This window comes from Bombus fervidus, chromosome 4 (genome assembly GCF_041682495.2).
Source record: "Bombus fervidus isolate BK054 chromosome 4, iyBomFerv1, whole genome shotgun sequence".
In the NCBI taxonomy this organism is placed as follows: domain Eukaryota; kingdom Metazoa; phylum Arthropoda; class Insecta; order Hymenoptera; family Apidae; genus Bombus; species Bombus fervidus.
Window position 1 is genome coordinate 6,828,100 of NC_091520.1, and position 15,785 is coordinate 6,843,884.

Below are 15,785 nucleotides of genomic sequence, written 5' to 3' on the forward strand. Positions count from 1 at the left end.
CAACTTACCGTTTCACCTTTCTTCGGCTTTGCCATGAGTTTTTATTTCACGCGAATAAGTAATATTAATGAATGCGTGAAAATGTCGCTTTACAGCAGCTTTTCTTTGAATTTTAGAAAAAAAGGTTTAATCGGTTTAGTTTAATCTGCAATTGAGTTTGCGAATAATTGAAACAGTGAGAATAAAAAAATAGAGTATTTACTTACTCTTATTATACTCATATTTATACTTTTATACTCATATTTATGTGTATACGTGTGTGTGTGTGTAAGTAGATGTGTAAATGATTGTTTGAAACAAAATGTTTGATAATAAACAATAATAAAATAACGAAAGTATCTAATGTGAATATGTGCTACTTTTTCCCGCCAAAAAATATATCGCAAAGAAAGTGAATATATCTATAAAGCAATTTTCCATCTATTTATAGAAACATACTATCCTTCGATAGAAAAAAGGCCTAAACGAAAAATCTATAACATCGTCCATTTAATCTCAATGAAGCACATTTAAAACATATAGAAAACGATAGTATTTACTAGATGGAAGAAACGTCTAGTTTGGTTTTGTTTAATCACGTTCATAAAGATACGAAATTGCATAAACATCCGCGATAATTGTAACAATAGAATTAATAATCTTCAAGTTACGATTAGACCGCGGATATTTCTGCAAATTTATATTTTTATAGAATAGAATTTAAAAAAGGAATTGAAATGGAATCTAAGCGGAGAGTTTCATCTGCTAACTGATATTTCATCCTCATTTGTGAATGTGAAAATAGAAGCAATACGTCACACATCACCAAAAATAAATGCTAGAATTACGTACTTTAGATGTTGAAACACGACCTGGAATATTAAAAAATAACGTAGTGCACCACTCGTGAAGAAACAGTGTGTTACAGAAGACTCTGCAACGACGAATTCGTTTATTTTTACTCTTTTAACTAGCCACGTATCTACTTCAAATTCCAAGTGCCGTTTACAGACTCGAGCATTTAACGACAAAGATCGATCAGGCGACGAGATCTCGGTCTCTTACCCTGTAAAAACTTACAATTTGTCTATAATGCGTAATATGTAATATTATACCAATGAAAGACGAATAAAAAAAGCAAAAATCAAATTTTTTCCAATTTTGTTAATGGAACTCGTTGACACTTTACGTACTTCATACGGTGTCCTATAAAAATGTTAACTACTGTTAAATAAAACAGTAAAAAAAAAATGCAATTGATGCGATAAACGAAATATTACAAAAGTGTTTTTACATTACATGCTTGAATAATACAAAACTGTCATCAATATATTAGAACCGTTATCAATATTGATTACTTGGAAAGTTAATCCCGATTTTTGAGGAATTTAATAAAATAATAAATTATTTTGCTTAGCACCTTTCCATCGGAAAAACTGTTTTCAAGCATATCACGCTAAAAAGTACCTTTAAATATGCTCGTTGATTTTTAATAAAATATTACACTCGTTAAATGCTGCTCGGGAAGTTCGTTCCGATTTTTAACTCTTTGTTCGACATAAAAAATCACGTTGGAAAGTTTTCCACCAAAAAACCTGAGAGGTTCTCCGAGCATGGAATATTCAAATTACGTGAAAGATGGGGAAGGTTATGGAACGAAATGGCACCCATGTAATTCAACAAATGTATATCGAATCGAAATGTAAATCGGAACGAACTTTCCAAGCGACCGTTTGAATCTTTTCAATCGACTGCTAAAATGCGCGTTTTCAATTTTACAATTTTATTTTCCCTTTCGGGTTATATGCTTTGTCAGAGCATACGGTCGTCAAAGTGTTAAGTGTAACTTGTAAATCTCTGTATCCTTCTTAGAAAAAAGCTTTATCTGAATATTCTACAAAATTCATCTTAAGCAATTCTCCTCGTGTGTTCATCTTCATCGTGAAAACGTTCTTTCTTCCTACGTCTCGTTATTTTCTTCGCGTTGCATTGTACACGTACGATCGTGCACAATTAGGTCGACGTTATTCGAGATTCACTTGCTCGAAAGCCAGTGGCATTGTGGCTCGACCATTACGCATGCATGAAGGGCTACGGTACACGTTTTCGAAAGGACGAAGTTACTACGGAAGTTTCGCTATTCTTCAGAGAAGCCTTTTGATTTGATCTGGAACGTGCTTGCTTCAGCCTAAAACGTGAGAAATCATAGTTACATCACTGGTTCTATTTTAGAGGATCGATGATTCGCGAGTCGATTTTCCGCCTTGAAACGTGAACCGTTGCTCGCGGATGTAAAATGAAAGTTAGAAACTCCGACAGGCTGTTTAACTTGTCAGCAAATTTGCTACCGATAGTGCTTCTTCTATGGTTTGATTTTCGCGTTAAAATTCTTGAGACTCTTCCACACGCTCGGATAAATGTCCTTTGGCGCGTTATCGCCGCACGTTATATTCCACGTTTAAGCTTCTGTTGTATTATCGTTGCACAATGATCTCCAAAATTGTTCGGTGACCAATTCGAACTCTGCCTTTGTCTACACGTGTTAAGACACTCGTGAAAATTGAAGTAGATTTCAGAGAGTCGAAGGGTTATTTGCGAAGACATTAAACTAGGTATAATATTCAACACTACAGTAACTTCATCGATTTGGTGCATATGTCACGTTGGAGACACAAGAAATCGCGAAATTAACGGATCGCCGGTGATCTCCTCGCGTCCCGGTTCGAACGAAATGATTCTTTCACAAATAGGGTGAAGAAAATTGAACTTCGTATGCGACAATGAAATTTATTGTAGAAATCCAACAGAGTGATGGTTCAAGCGTTACAACAGAATGTTAGAACAGACTGGTTTGAAATGTTACAACGGACTGTTCGAGCGCTAGTTTAGGAAGGTCCTTCTACCGAGGGTCTAGTCCTTTTGGAGGGGCCACCGTCGGGTGTGTGTGTCAGATGCTCCTTTTTAGTTATTGTTTCAATAGCTGTGGCATGCAGGGTGTTCAGTCTATCCGGTTACTGAGCGGGTGGTCTTCTTGGGTGTGTGACACATACAACGTAGTCTCGACTATCATCCGAGATGTTTTGAACTGTACTATAACTTGATGTTTTTCGAAATTTTCACACAAAGAGTAAGAAAGTGTATAGAAGTGTACGGAAACGAAACAGTTAGGTATTGTGAAAGCAGGTAATCAAACTTTCGGCCGATTAAATAATTAATTAAACCTAAATACATGCACAGTATTAGATTATCAAAATTTTCCTTGTACAGACACTAATAGACCGCTCTTATTATTCGAATTTTCGATTATCCGAGGGAGAACCGGTCCATATTATCTCGTATAAATAATCGAATTTCTCTACCGTATATATATATATATATATATATATATATATATATATATATATATATTTAACAAGTCTTTAAATCCCTATTTTGATCAACTTTGACTTATTTATTATTATATTATTATTGCGTTCACTGTTATTCAATTTCATGCATATTATAAACTTTAATTCAGATATAAAAGAGAACCTTGCGAGCCAGCACGAAATTATTAAAATTCATCGTATTAATGTAACACCTGCAAATAACTTTAACAAATCCGTACCATACATTTCAGATCTTAATCCTACACGAGTATCTTCTCTACATAGAATTCTAATAAATAAAATTCTAATAAATAATTCTGTTGGAATACAACGATATTACACGCATGGGCATAAATATCCTTACACAGCCACAGGCATTTGAACAGGACTCTTACACAGGTCATACTTATTACTGTATAGAGAGTGGGGCTCAAAATATTTACGAGATCATAGGTCACTACCCACGTCTAGTCTGGGGGTAACTGACCGACAATCAACAATTCTTCCATACTTTGTTAATTATATCACTCGCTTATATACATTTGGTTCTGTAGTTCTGTTTAATAAATATCACTGAATATCATTTTAACATAAACATTGTGTCTTCCATAGATTATTAATCTTAAGATTAAATCTTTAAGATTAAATTCTAACAAATTCTAGTCGATTACTAATGACAGATATAACTTCGTTCGTTTTAGCAGCTCGGAAAATGCAAGAAAGAAAGAAACTCTTTTTACTTTTTCAAACAGGAATAACGAAATGTCCTCTGAAAACAGATTCAAAGACTGTCATTGTCTCAGACACACATCTTCCATGCAATATACTCCAACACCTGTGCATTCTTTTCTTCCCTATTCCACCTTTTCTTTCACTCACTTTGGCCCAGCTATGCAAACATTCTCAGAATACATTCAGAGACGTCCATCTAATACCTTGCACGGCCATGCACTCTTCCTTTCATCTCTTCTCGCTAGAACTCGACCACTTGCTCCTTTCACGTGTCTCTAGTATTCGAAACTTGCAATAAGTAGCCGTACGAAATTCCTATTACCAAGATGCAAATTTAGCATCTTGGTCGAATCGTGTTTCAACTTTGACCCTTTTGCTTCGGCAGTCCAGTCCGCTGAAGTACTGTCACTGAACGGAAACGCCAGAAATACACACAGTGTGCGTGGTTGCTGTATACACGTTTTCCTAAATCTTAAATAACGATAATTCTTGTAAGAACCGTATATGAAATATCGTTTCACTGTCAATTTAATAGATTTAATGGATTTAATAGATTTTTTAGCATAAAACAGTATACGATCTTTTGGATGTTTTAAATATATTGCGTGAAACGTTTTGGTGTTGTTTCAACAATGAGTAACTTTAAGAAGTGATTAATCCAATATGTCAATAAAATCAACAGAGAATGTTCTGCCGATAACGAAAAAATATATTTGTCGGTGATGAAAGGACATCGGGACCTTAAGTAAATATACATAAGAATACACGGTGTATTATAATGATATGAAGGAAACATAGTGTACAGCCGAGATAGTAATAAAAATCACGTTATTGGTTTTCTGGCTGTACATTACGTCCTTCTTTACAATTACATATAATTAAGATTAACCTTAATCCGTATTTGAACAAATTAAATTTCACATGAGAAATGTGATGCGAACAGTTTTGTCTTCCTATTAGTCCGCATAAGGCTCGACTCTACTTAAAAACAAAATCAATCGTTTAATCATTATATCATCTATCGTTACTATGGTTCCCGTACTATACTGTCAAATAAATATATGTCGGAGATGAAAGGACATCGGGGCCTTTCTTTTGGAATGTTTTCGAAAGGTCCCCAATACTTTAGTCCAGACTTTTTGTTATAGCTGTATTTAAATAATAAAAATGAGAAATAGTTGTTTATGATTTAATCTGAGTATGGGTGCCCGAGATTAATGACAGTGGGCCTGGGCTCGAAGTGACATAATGGGTCGCTGAACGTAGCCACAGTCACGGGAGAGACGTGTACCTAACAGAGGTATGGAGTAATTAAATAGCTCTCCTTAAAAACAAAGATTGACCCGAGGGGTACGGAGGGTTACGGAGAGGAGTATATAAGGCCAGTTCCACTGGGACTGAGAGGCAGTCAGATAAGTTCTACTTGTAATGTGGACAAGTACGTTGAGTCACACCCGAATCGTAGATCAGTAACTTGAGTTCGACTTAGACTGTGGAAAAAATCGCATTCGACATCCCGTGGACCGTGGATTCGTTATTGAGTCTAATATCATTTCCATTCACATCCCGAGTATCTAATTACTACGGTTACTTGTCAAATTCTGTCACAATCATAATTGTACTAGTAAATATCTTTGCTCTTGCATAACAACTATGTCTGATCCAAAGAAAGATTCATTACACGCCTCTAACCCTAATGTTAGCCCGACATATTATTGACTACAGATAGCACTTGTATATGCATCTTTTGGATGACGGATATATGGGGTGCCGGACTCAGGAGTCGTGGCGTGGTCGTCGCCTATAAGCGGCACTCGAAACGAAAGTGTTAATAATGCTTGTTATAACGTTCGAATGGCGTAGATTTCTTGCTTCTACGAGTTGTAAATCCCGAGTTAGGCTAGTATTGGATTGGAAACTAAGTGATTGCGGATTTTGTCATTACCACCTAATTAGAAAATCTGCAATCACTTAGTTGCCAACCCAATAGTACATGATTCTTTCGTCACTGCCTGAATCAGTTGAATGGATTGTCATCAATGTATGAGCCACGAATAGTTTCAAAATAGATGCGCTTCGAGATGATTTTGTTGCTAATTTTATTTTCGCTTAAAGAGTTTTTAAAAATGAATGTTCATCCCGCGAGCGTAGCACGTAAGGTATTTCATAAAGTACGATATTGTAAAAATTTGCGCAAGAATTTGATTAATATATAAGTTACACGGAAATATAGAACTTCATTTTGGCTGAAAACTTTTGGCAGCCAGTATACAAGGTGACTCTGAAAATCATGGTGGCCGGGTGGTGATTATTAGAAATAAGTCGAAGAAAAGGCGTAACATTTTTTCGTTTAATTAATCATTATTATTGGAATGAAGGAATAATTAGTAAAGAAATAGTTGTTAAAATTACTGTTAGAACGTGGAGTAATAGATGAATCAGCAGAAACACAAGTTTTTTTTATTATTAGTATTTAATTTGTACTTTACAATTTGTCCAGCTGGACATTTGGTAAATTTTTCTAACTTAATTGCTAAATAACATGTGGATGGTTACCGCCAGCGGGATAGCACGTTCGAGTTTGACTATTTTATTTCTTTAGTGAGGTCAGTGGGGTGTTTTCTTTTTAGTCTTCTTTCTATGAGAGTTGAACACAAGTTTCATAATTCGAAGCTTCCAGTTAGTACGCGGCTATTTGATGGATTTTCAAGCTCATTTTTTTCGAAAACGAATCCTTAAATGAAAAAAGATTGTTTTTTTTTCGACTTATTTTTACAATCATCTTTCTGCCGGTTGTATCATAAATTTCGGGACACCCTGTATGTAGACGTTTGCTTTATAAGGTAAAAGATATACAGAAGCGACGTATGTTATATTCAAGAAAACTATTTGAAGACTCTGTGCAGTTTCTGCGCGTTGAACTTTTTGCAAAGCCTGTGATGGCAAAGCTAGGATAGCTCGTTGCTAATTAACTAATTCTATTAGGAACTCGTGTCAGGTACCCGGAAATGCACTTAAAATGGCGCGATCCGCAAACGTGGGTTACAGTAAATTTTCTAATTTGGGATGTTTTGATGGTCGTTGAACGATAAAGCAAAATAAGAGTTCCAAAGACAACTAGCAAAGAAAAGATACCAAGGCAAAACTAACGAGGTAATTTGTTTGCCAAACTTTCAATAAAACTTTCAATAGACTTACAATACACAGACGTGGTAATATCGACTTGTATTACGAAAAGAAGAAAACTCTCATAATAATTCATATGGAACACGTACATGTATAAGAGATAATACTCTATATGCAAATTGTTTGTTAATACACAGATATCCTGTGTGGTAAAGTGTTACGTATTATTAATGTTAAGGTTATTGGATGTATGTGAATACAAAGGAACGCGTGAATAAATTGTAACGTAGAAAATATACATATATATATATATATATATATATATATATATTGAATATTAAAGTGTAAGTACAAAGTTTGGAATACAATATGAGCTGGTCCAGATCCGCACGCTAGCAGCGTTACTCTATGACTGAAAAACCCTGAAGGCAACGTTGCATGTGAACCGTTTTATAGTTTGCGTTCGACGCAGTCTTTTGTCTATACGCTGTCGATGGCTTCAGTGCTTGAGAAAACTAAAGACCAGATGTAGAGTTTTCTTAGAAGTGGCGACCACGTCAACAATTAATTAAACGCTTCAACAAATCATTCCACAACGCCTGCTAGAGTGGAAACAGTACTTTCCTTTCATTCAAATGGAAATTGAAAGATATTTATTTCTCGTTCGAGTAATTCTTATTAAACCGAACAAAGAGATTGAGACAGCAAGTATAAGAAACATCTCATTTTACAGAAAGAATTTGAAGCCTCATTATGTGTTTTTCTGATAATTTCCAAGTTGCTCTTACGTGTACTTTTATTCTTCTCCTCTTTCGAGCTTCTAAATGTCTCGAAGTACATCTCCGCGCTTCTTCAACAGAAGAAGTTTCAGTTCTTCGTCTCGGGATGTAACACCATCATCTTCCCTACTTTTTTCGCTTGATGACAGCCGAAAGTGGTCTCCCCGATCGGTTTCGTTTTCCTCTCCATCCATGGACGAGTCTTGTCATCTAGGAATCGTGAAAAACAGGAACTACGGTGTCGGGATTCGAACTTGGGTGTGGGATGATGTTTGTTGCTGACTACGTGAAGTACAACGTCATTATCGTTCTAACGAACTTAATATCTTGTCCTTATACCTATATAGAATAAAAATTTGCTATTATTCATATTTATTATCTAATTTGATAAGAGCTATCCGAATAACAAAAATCGACACCACCTTTCATTTCGAGGAACCGAGAGAGTCTGGTTTTTCATGGCCTTAGCAGACTTTGTCCCAGGAGAAGTTGCCGTTAAAAGATTTAGTATCCTCAATCACTTAGTTTAATTAAAAAAGAACGACATTATGGTATTGGTTTCTGGGAGACAGCCCGCGAGATTTTGTTTAAGCCGCCCTATATAGGGTGACTAAATAGCAGATTAAGTAACAGCGATGCTGTTAGCAAGTGTTCCGAAACAAGAGATATCAGCATCAAATAGAATAGCGTAGCAAATAAACATCTTAGAGAGAAGGCAAATTTGTTTGTTTCGCTTCGTTTCACGATGAAACAAATATACGTAATGCGATCGTAATTATTTATCTCGAAAATTGTACGCAAGAACTGAAGATGTTCGTTCCATTGTCCCCTTTGTTTTCTCTTCCAGCAGGCAATACAACGAAATTTATGTATGTAGATATCAGAGTGACTGTTTAAGAAAATTGCTGCCGTGCAGCGAAAGCTTAAATGTAAACACAACGTTTAAGGACGTGGTTTTGGTGCATCAGTCAAAAAAGTCTGCTCGCTAGAATTGAGAAGTTGGCAAACGAGGTGCCACTCTCTGCAAACCGGCGAACTGTTCCATCGGCCTTAACGACGTTTGTTTTTCTCTCAATTAATGTTCATTATCCAAGATTAATCGACTGGAAGATGACCCAAGAGAAAACGCGATTATACATACTTCAACGATCCTTATTTTTTTGCACTTGCATCGTAGCCTGGTACGTTTAAACTTTCGCTTGTAATTCGTTTTTGTTTCAACCAAGTATAAACTTGGAAATATCTGCAAACGAGCGATACTTGTAATTAAAATAAATATCCTGAAAGGTACAAAATTTGATAAAAATTTGAAGAAACACGCTTTACGAATAAAGGATACGATCTGATGTATTGAGAAAAACATAATATGTACACAGGATAAAATTATGTTTTATTTAAAACTTTACATTACTTTTGGCATTTATTTATTTTCGAAATCAACAAACTTACTTGCATACTCTCTGATTGTGATAATAGATCTTTGTTTAATGAGATTTCTTTTGTTTTATCTTATTGTCCTTTCTGTTATTCTTAGAATTATTGCTCTCCGATTTCTTGTTTAACGAGATTTATTATTATTCCACCATATTATAATTCTCGATAGAATTTGATGTATTTTCCTATATTCTTAACTATTATCGGATAGTTAATTTTTTATGCGTATTCTTTAAGGACAAATTTTCGGTTAACGCCGAAACACGTTTGAAACACGTTATTCCCCTAAATAATCATTTTCTAAATCTACCATTCTCGGAATTATTGTCCTGGCTTTAAATGCTTCCCACCAAATTGACCAAACGAAAACCATCAATTGGAATATGCTATTTACTATACAATAACAGACACTATATATATATGTAATAACGTAAATCCTTAGGGTAAATCAGATGATCGATTCTGGGAAATTGAGTTTATTTTGGGCATAATTAAATTAAATACAATAACAGTTAATAACAAATCTACTACAAATGTTACCTGGAAAATGGAGAATCGATTTTCCAAGTCCTGAATTCAGCAAATGACTGGCGGTAAAACAAAAGAAAAGTAAAAAATGTCGGTTGCCGGATAGTTTGAATTCCATAGAATTTACATATATATATATATTTAAAACATTTATAAAATAACACGAGATCGTCATTTCTAATAAATTTTGCAAATAAACGCGCATATTTTCATGAATTATATTCGAAGCAGCAACTCAGCCAATTTATGCGAATTGTTTACCTTTTTCAGGAGTATGATACAATACGATTTCGCGTGACGCTTGAAGACGAAGTGCCAACAGGGCAGCAACCGAACATCGTCGGCGTAGATGCATACGTAATTGTGTTGGACGAAAATGATAATCCTCCGCGTTTTCTCAACGTGCCATACGAGGCCGTGGCCGAGGAGGATCTCCCAGTTGGCTCGACAATTCTTCCAGGTATCAGAGTAATGGATCCTGACCTGTTGGGCGACACCATAGATCTAACCTGCGTTCCTCAGCCACAGGTGAGTCATTAATACTCGTTACACCGCTAATATCCCATGGGCACTTATCGCTGCCCGATTCGTAGATCAAATTTTCCTGTGCTTCCACTATTTCTTCCTCGGCGAGCTGAAATCTTGCTGTTTCCTTATTTTTATTTCTCCTATTCTTATTTTTGGCGAGGAACCTTGCCGGAGGAATCAAATTGTTCCTCAACGTTTCATCAACTACGAAAATAAATATTATGTCTTAAATTAAGTTATGCTTTAAGTTTAAACTTTTTTTTAGCAGATTTTAGCTCGTTTTCGTAGTACTTTCGTGATTCTCTGTTTACATAATCCATTATTTTTTCGACCCAAACAATGGTTTTACAGTATTTTGTCAATAAATCGTAGATGTGAGTAAGTCGGAAGCAAAATATAAATAAACAGTATTTATTCTGCTTAAAATTAATATGATTTTTACATACGTGACGTGTTGGCAAATATCACGCTGGGTCGTGATAAACCCGCTACGATTGTTCCAGGGTTAACAATGTCTTGTGTTGTTAAAAAGTTTCTTAAGTTTGAAGAAGATAAACATCGTCTCTTGAACTTCGTTTCTTTGAACGAATCATGGAAATTATAAAAAACGTTTTATAAATATATTAGTATGAATTAGCATAATAATTTAAACGACTGTATGTACATATACAATATTTCCATATATTTCTTTAGATATGTATATCCAAATAACCAATTCCCATAGCCAAACAAACCTCGAGGTTCTAAATATTTTTAATATCATTAATTGCGTTTGAAATTTAAAAAAGTTATGAATCATAAAATTGTCTTCGAGTATTTCTATTTAGAAAATTTTCAAAACCATTACAGATGGATTGTAAATACTCAAATATATTCTATGGAATACCACGCTCTGCTTTCTGTGAAAAATACGATTGAATAGGATGAGGTAAAACGATTTTAAGCTTTAAAATTAAGGGTTAAACAGTGATCAACTAATTGATCAGCATTTGGTAGTTAATGAAATTAATGATATTTTTGGTGGTCATTTTGAAAGCAATTAGGATTCAATTTCTTTTTAATTAGTGCACATCTGGGATGCATGGCTTTTCATTAAGTTAATCGGCAGTGTGGTGGAAGTTACAGTTTCAAGAGCAGATAGGTAATTAACATTCGATATATCTTCCTTGTTGACGATTGGATAAACATATTTATTATTAAATAAATGTCAATTCTTCCGTAAACGATAAAAGACTTTGTCAGTTAGATATATTTAAAAACATATCAATTTCTTCACTGTAACTATTAGTAAATTAAAACTGATCTCTTTAATTTTGAAAAAGTTAAATATGAACAAATACGTAACAGAAGCGATACAACTTCGATAATTTACTATTATTTTTTTCAATTTTACTTTTGTTCGTTAAAATGATATTTTTAACCTGAAAAAAGCAGTACTAATTTTTTTCTAACTGTCACGTGTCCACAATATATTTTTATTTTTTGTATTCAATAGTCGCGTAGAATTGGCTGTCTCCACTGCCTGAACCACCGACAAACTGAAAACTAAATTTGCATACATGGTTATTTCATTTTCCGCAACGAACCGTGTAAACCCATTGCAAACCATCTAAAACTAGAGAATTTGTTAGCTTGACTTTGCGAACGAACTTTGTATTTTACGAAACTTTTAAACATATTATCTGATATAAACTTAAATCTTCTGCGATAAATTATGATTTCCGAAACATTTTTAAATTCACATTTACGGTTATGTATTGCTTATCCAAAGAAGGTTTCTCGTTTGTGAGAACTTTCGAAAATTGAGATTAGTTTAAGAGAAATTTAAAACGATCAGAATATTCGTCTAATAAGAATCTTCAAAATTCGGAAAAATAGTTTTTTTAATGTTTGCAAATCCATTTGTTTGTTCGAGTTAATTTAGAGCTCTCCGATGATGGAAGGAACATGAATTCTTCCAAATTTTTAACTCGAATTATTTAGTAATAAAAATTATGAGAGGATTCTCCTGTAACATCAAAAGAAGCAGGTGTTTCTTATGAATTTTTTCTAAACTAATTATTAGTTACACGGGACTAGACCTTTTTGGAATGTGAATGTAGTATTAAAGTACAAATGTATTTCTTTTATTTCAGTTCCACTTATTGTTTATCGTATATTACACAAGTCTTGTGATTATTCTGACAATGTAGCCATTGTTGGTGTATAGTGTAGCTCTGTCACAGTCGTCGAAACACGAAAGCTGAGAAATTTTCTTAAAATGAAATAGTTTACGCTAGGATTGTATCCATTTTCGAGAGAAGAACATGAAAAATTGGAAAGTTCTAGCGTTGAAGAGAAACATTTACTTTTTTCAATAAATAAATTGAGCTTACATCGTTTAAAATAAATGATCAATAAAATAAATAATGAAATAAAAATTGAAATATCGATCCTTGGAGAAATTTATAATAAATTCATAACAAATATAACAAATTTCAATAACAAGTTTCGTCCGAAATTGATTTATCAATTAGTTTTTCAATCATCAGGCGCGCCAGTTTAAAAAGTTATTAAACGTGACAGTCTAAAATGTTAATAAACGGTGAGTGGAATTGAAATAATAAAAATTACATTCTTACTTAAATTCCTACAATAATTACTACAGTTACGTCCTAAAAAGATCTTGTCTCATGTAACTAGTAGATAGTCTGAAAAAAATATCTAAAAAGATTAAGCACAATCATACAGTGATTATATCACGTTATAAAACAATGCAAAAAATTTCACTATATCCAACACGTTTAGTGTACTAGCATATACTGCAGTATAAAAATCAAGTATCTATGTATTAGCTTATACAATGGCCCTAATACTCACCATAATTTTCCTGATTTAACGTGAACGAATATCTCAAACGTCGTTACGTCATTATGCAGCTCGCGATACGAGCCACGCCAACATTGCGTTGCTTAAAAGCACCAATAAAGGCTAATAACTTTGCAATAAAGGCTGAAACAACTGAAACAGTTTAATAGAACTTTACAGGGAAGTAAAAAATATTTCTGCACGAAGTAAAAAAGAATATCAGAGAATTTATCTTGCTAATAAAAAAAAGGTCAAAGATTTTGATTCGATGCTTTACGTCTTTACGTCTCTCATTATCAATCAAACGCGTTAAACGTGTTATAAGAAGTTTTATATACCAAGTGAGAATTTCTTATTATACTCGTCTAATATTTTGAATTTATATTTCTTACTCAATTTAAAAATACAATAAGCGTTTGTGTGCTTTTCGAAAAAGGAGTCAGTATAATCCTTCGTAATTACACCAAAATACAGCAACGTGTAACCAATCTCTGTTACTGCTTACTTTTGGGACGAAAATTGCATAGTTGTTGTTTGAATTAGAAATTATTAAAGAAAAGAAATGATTACTAAGATTATTAGACAGAAACTTTTATTATGTAAATTATAAATTATAATAAATACGAATATACAATTTAAAAATACATAAAAAAATATTTCTATCCCTTTGTTCGTTTTTATTTTCTAGCCTTTGTACCTTTATACATTCATGTTTTTATATTTATATTTTTATCCCTTTATACGTTTATATTAATAAGCCGAAGAAATTCTCACTTTCGTTACCTTATTTCCAATAACCATACGAAACCATTCAACACTTACTCACTATGGGGAACAGCGAGTAATTCCAACATAGAAATTCTTCAACGATTCCAATCAAAAACTCTAAGGTCTTTAATAGATGCACCTTAGTACGTTACCAACCGAGCAATACATCGTGACATTAAGATACCTACAGTTAAAGAAGAAATATCCAAATTCAGTAATAGATATAACATAAGAATTAACAGCCACCAAAACCCATCAGTTACTCAATTACTTGATACGACGGATCAGATCCGCAGGCTAAAAACACATTACCCTTTAGATTTAAGCATTAGATTCAATTAGAATCAAACATACTATAAACACTTAAAATCCAAGTTACAGTATCACGCCAAAATAATTTACTTATAATTCTCAATGAGAATTGATTATAAACTACTTTCAAATAAAAAAAAAAAAAATACTTACTCTGTTGCTATTCGTTGGCAGTTGCCTGTAACGGTCAGGAACCCAGCAGTTTTCCCTTTTTTAAACTTCTGTTCCAGCATGTTTGGTACGCGTTTCATAAGAGTTTATAGTGTTCTACGGTCGATGTGTAAAACTCGCGAAACCCCGTGCAGGCCCTCACAGGTCGCTCCGTATCCTCGAGCGCCGGTAACGTGCAGGTGGTGACTTGCAGAAGAAAAATTCCCAATCGTATTAAACTCACCACCACTCTTACAAAATCGAAAATGCTTAGACAACCAATCCGCTTGTCTTACCTCCGCCAACGTCTCTCGTATGACTATACGACTATACGAGCTTCATCTCTGATGAGTTCAGTCAGTGTACGTTAGCCTTGAGACTTAACTCACTTTCAACTTCATGGTATCTCGCTGGGAGTAGCCATCCACATGTTATTTAGCAATTAAGTTAGAAAAATTTACCAAATGTCCAGCTGGACAAATTGTAAAGTACAAATTAAATAATAAAAAAAAGAACTTTCACCTTAGAAACATCTCACACCAAACACGTTCAGTTTATACGCAGTCCATTTTAAATAAATCTCACAGTTCTTTATACTAACAAGTGATCCTTACCATACCTTTATTTTGCTGGTAAATTATCTTTCTCAGGCCTTTTATTTAGCTAATAATAGTTGGTTAATATTTTTGGCTAATAATCTCTGTCAGCCTATCATTCTAGTGACAAACAATCTTTGCTGCTTTCGAGTCTCGAACATTATGCGATCCTTTTCAACACAGAGTCTCGAACACGTATTTTGTAGAACGAATGAGTCAATCGTGTTAAACATTTGATCTTTCAAGCGAAAGATCAATTTTGAAAATTTTTCTAGAGAATAAAATAAAAGACAGAAAATAGTAGGAATTTTATAAAGAGTTTAAGAATAAGTATGTTGGTTTCTTGTATTTTGTAACATTGTTTTGGTTATAATTTTGTTGTTGGGCAAAATGAAATTGGGCTAACTAAAATTTGCAAAATTGGAAAGATTTGTCCCTACTTTTATCAGTTTAAAAACGTAGAAAGTTTCTTATTGAAACATAAAGATACGTGTGGTGATCTCTAAACAACCATTATCCCATGAAATAAAAAACTAAATCACCGTTCGATTATTTAATTGTCTAACAATAATCGTAATGCTACTTATGTTTAGTTATTCGATGTTTTAAATACGATATCTGTAATATGTATAGTACAG

At 33.8% G+C, this 15,785-nt stretch overlaps 1 protein-coding gene across 1 annotated transcript in view; it reads left to right on the top strand.

Moving 5' to 3' along the window:
- The window catches only part of Cad87a (cadherin 87A), a 543,288-nt gene that overhangs the window by 491,889 nt on the left and 35,614 nt on the right, over positions 1–15,785 (top strand). Inside the window, exon 6 of the mRNA XM_072002494.1 lies at positions 10,217–10,474. Coding sequence (XP_071858595.1) covers positions 10,217–10,474 — 258 coding nt within the window. The remainder of the gene's footprint in view (positions 1–10,216; positions 10,475–15,785) is intronic.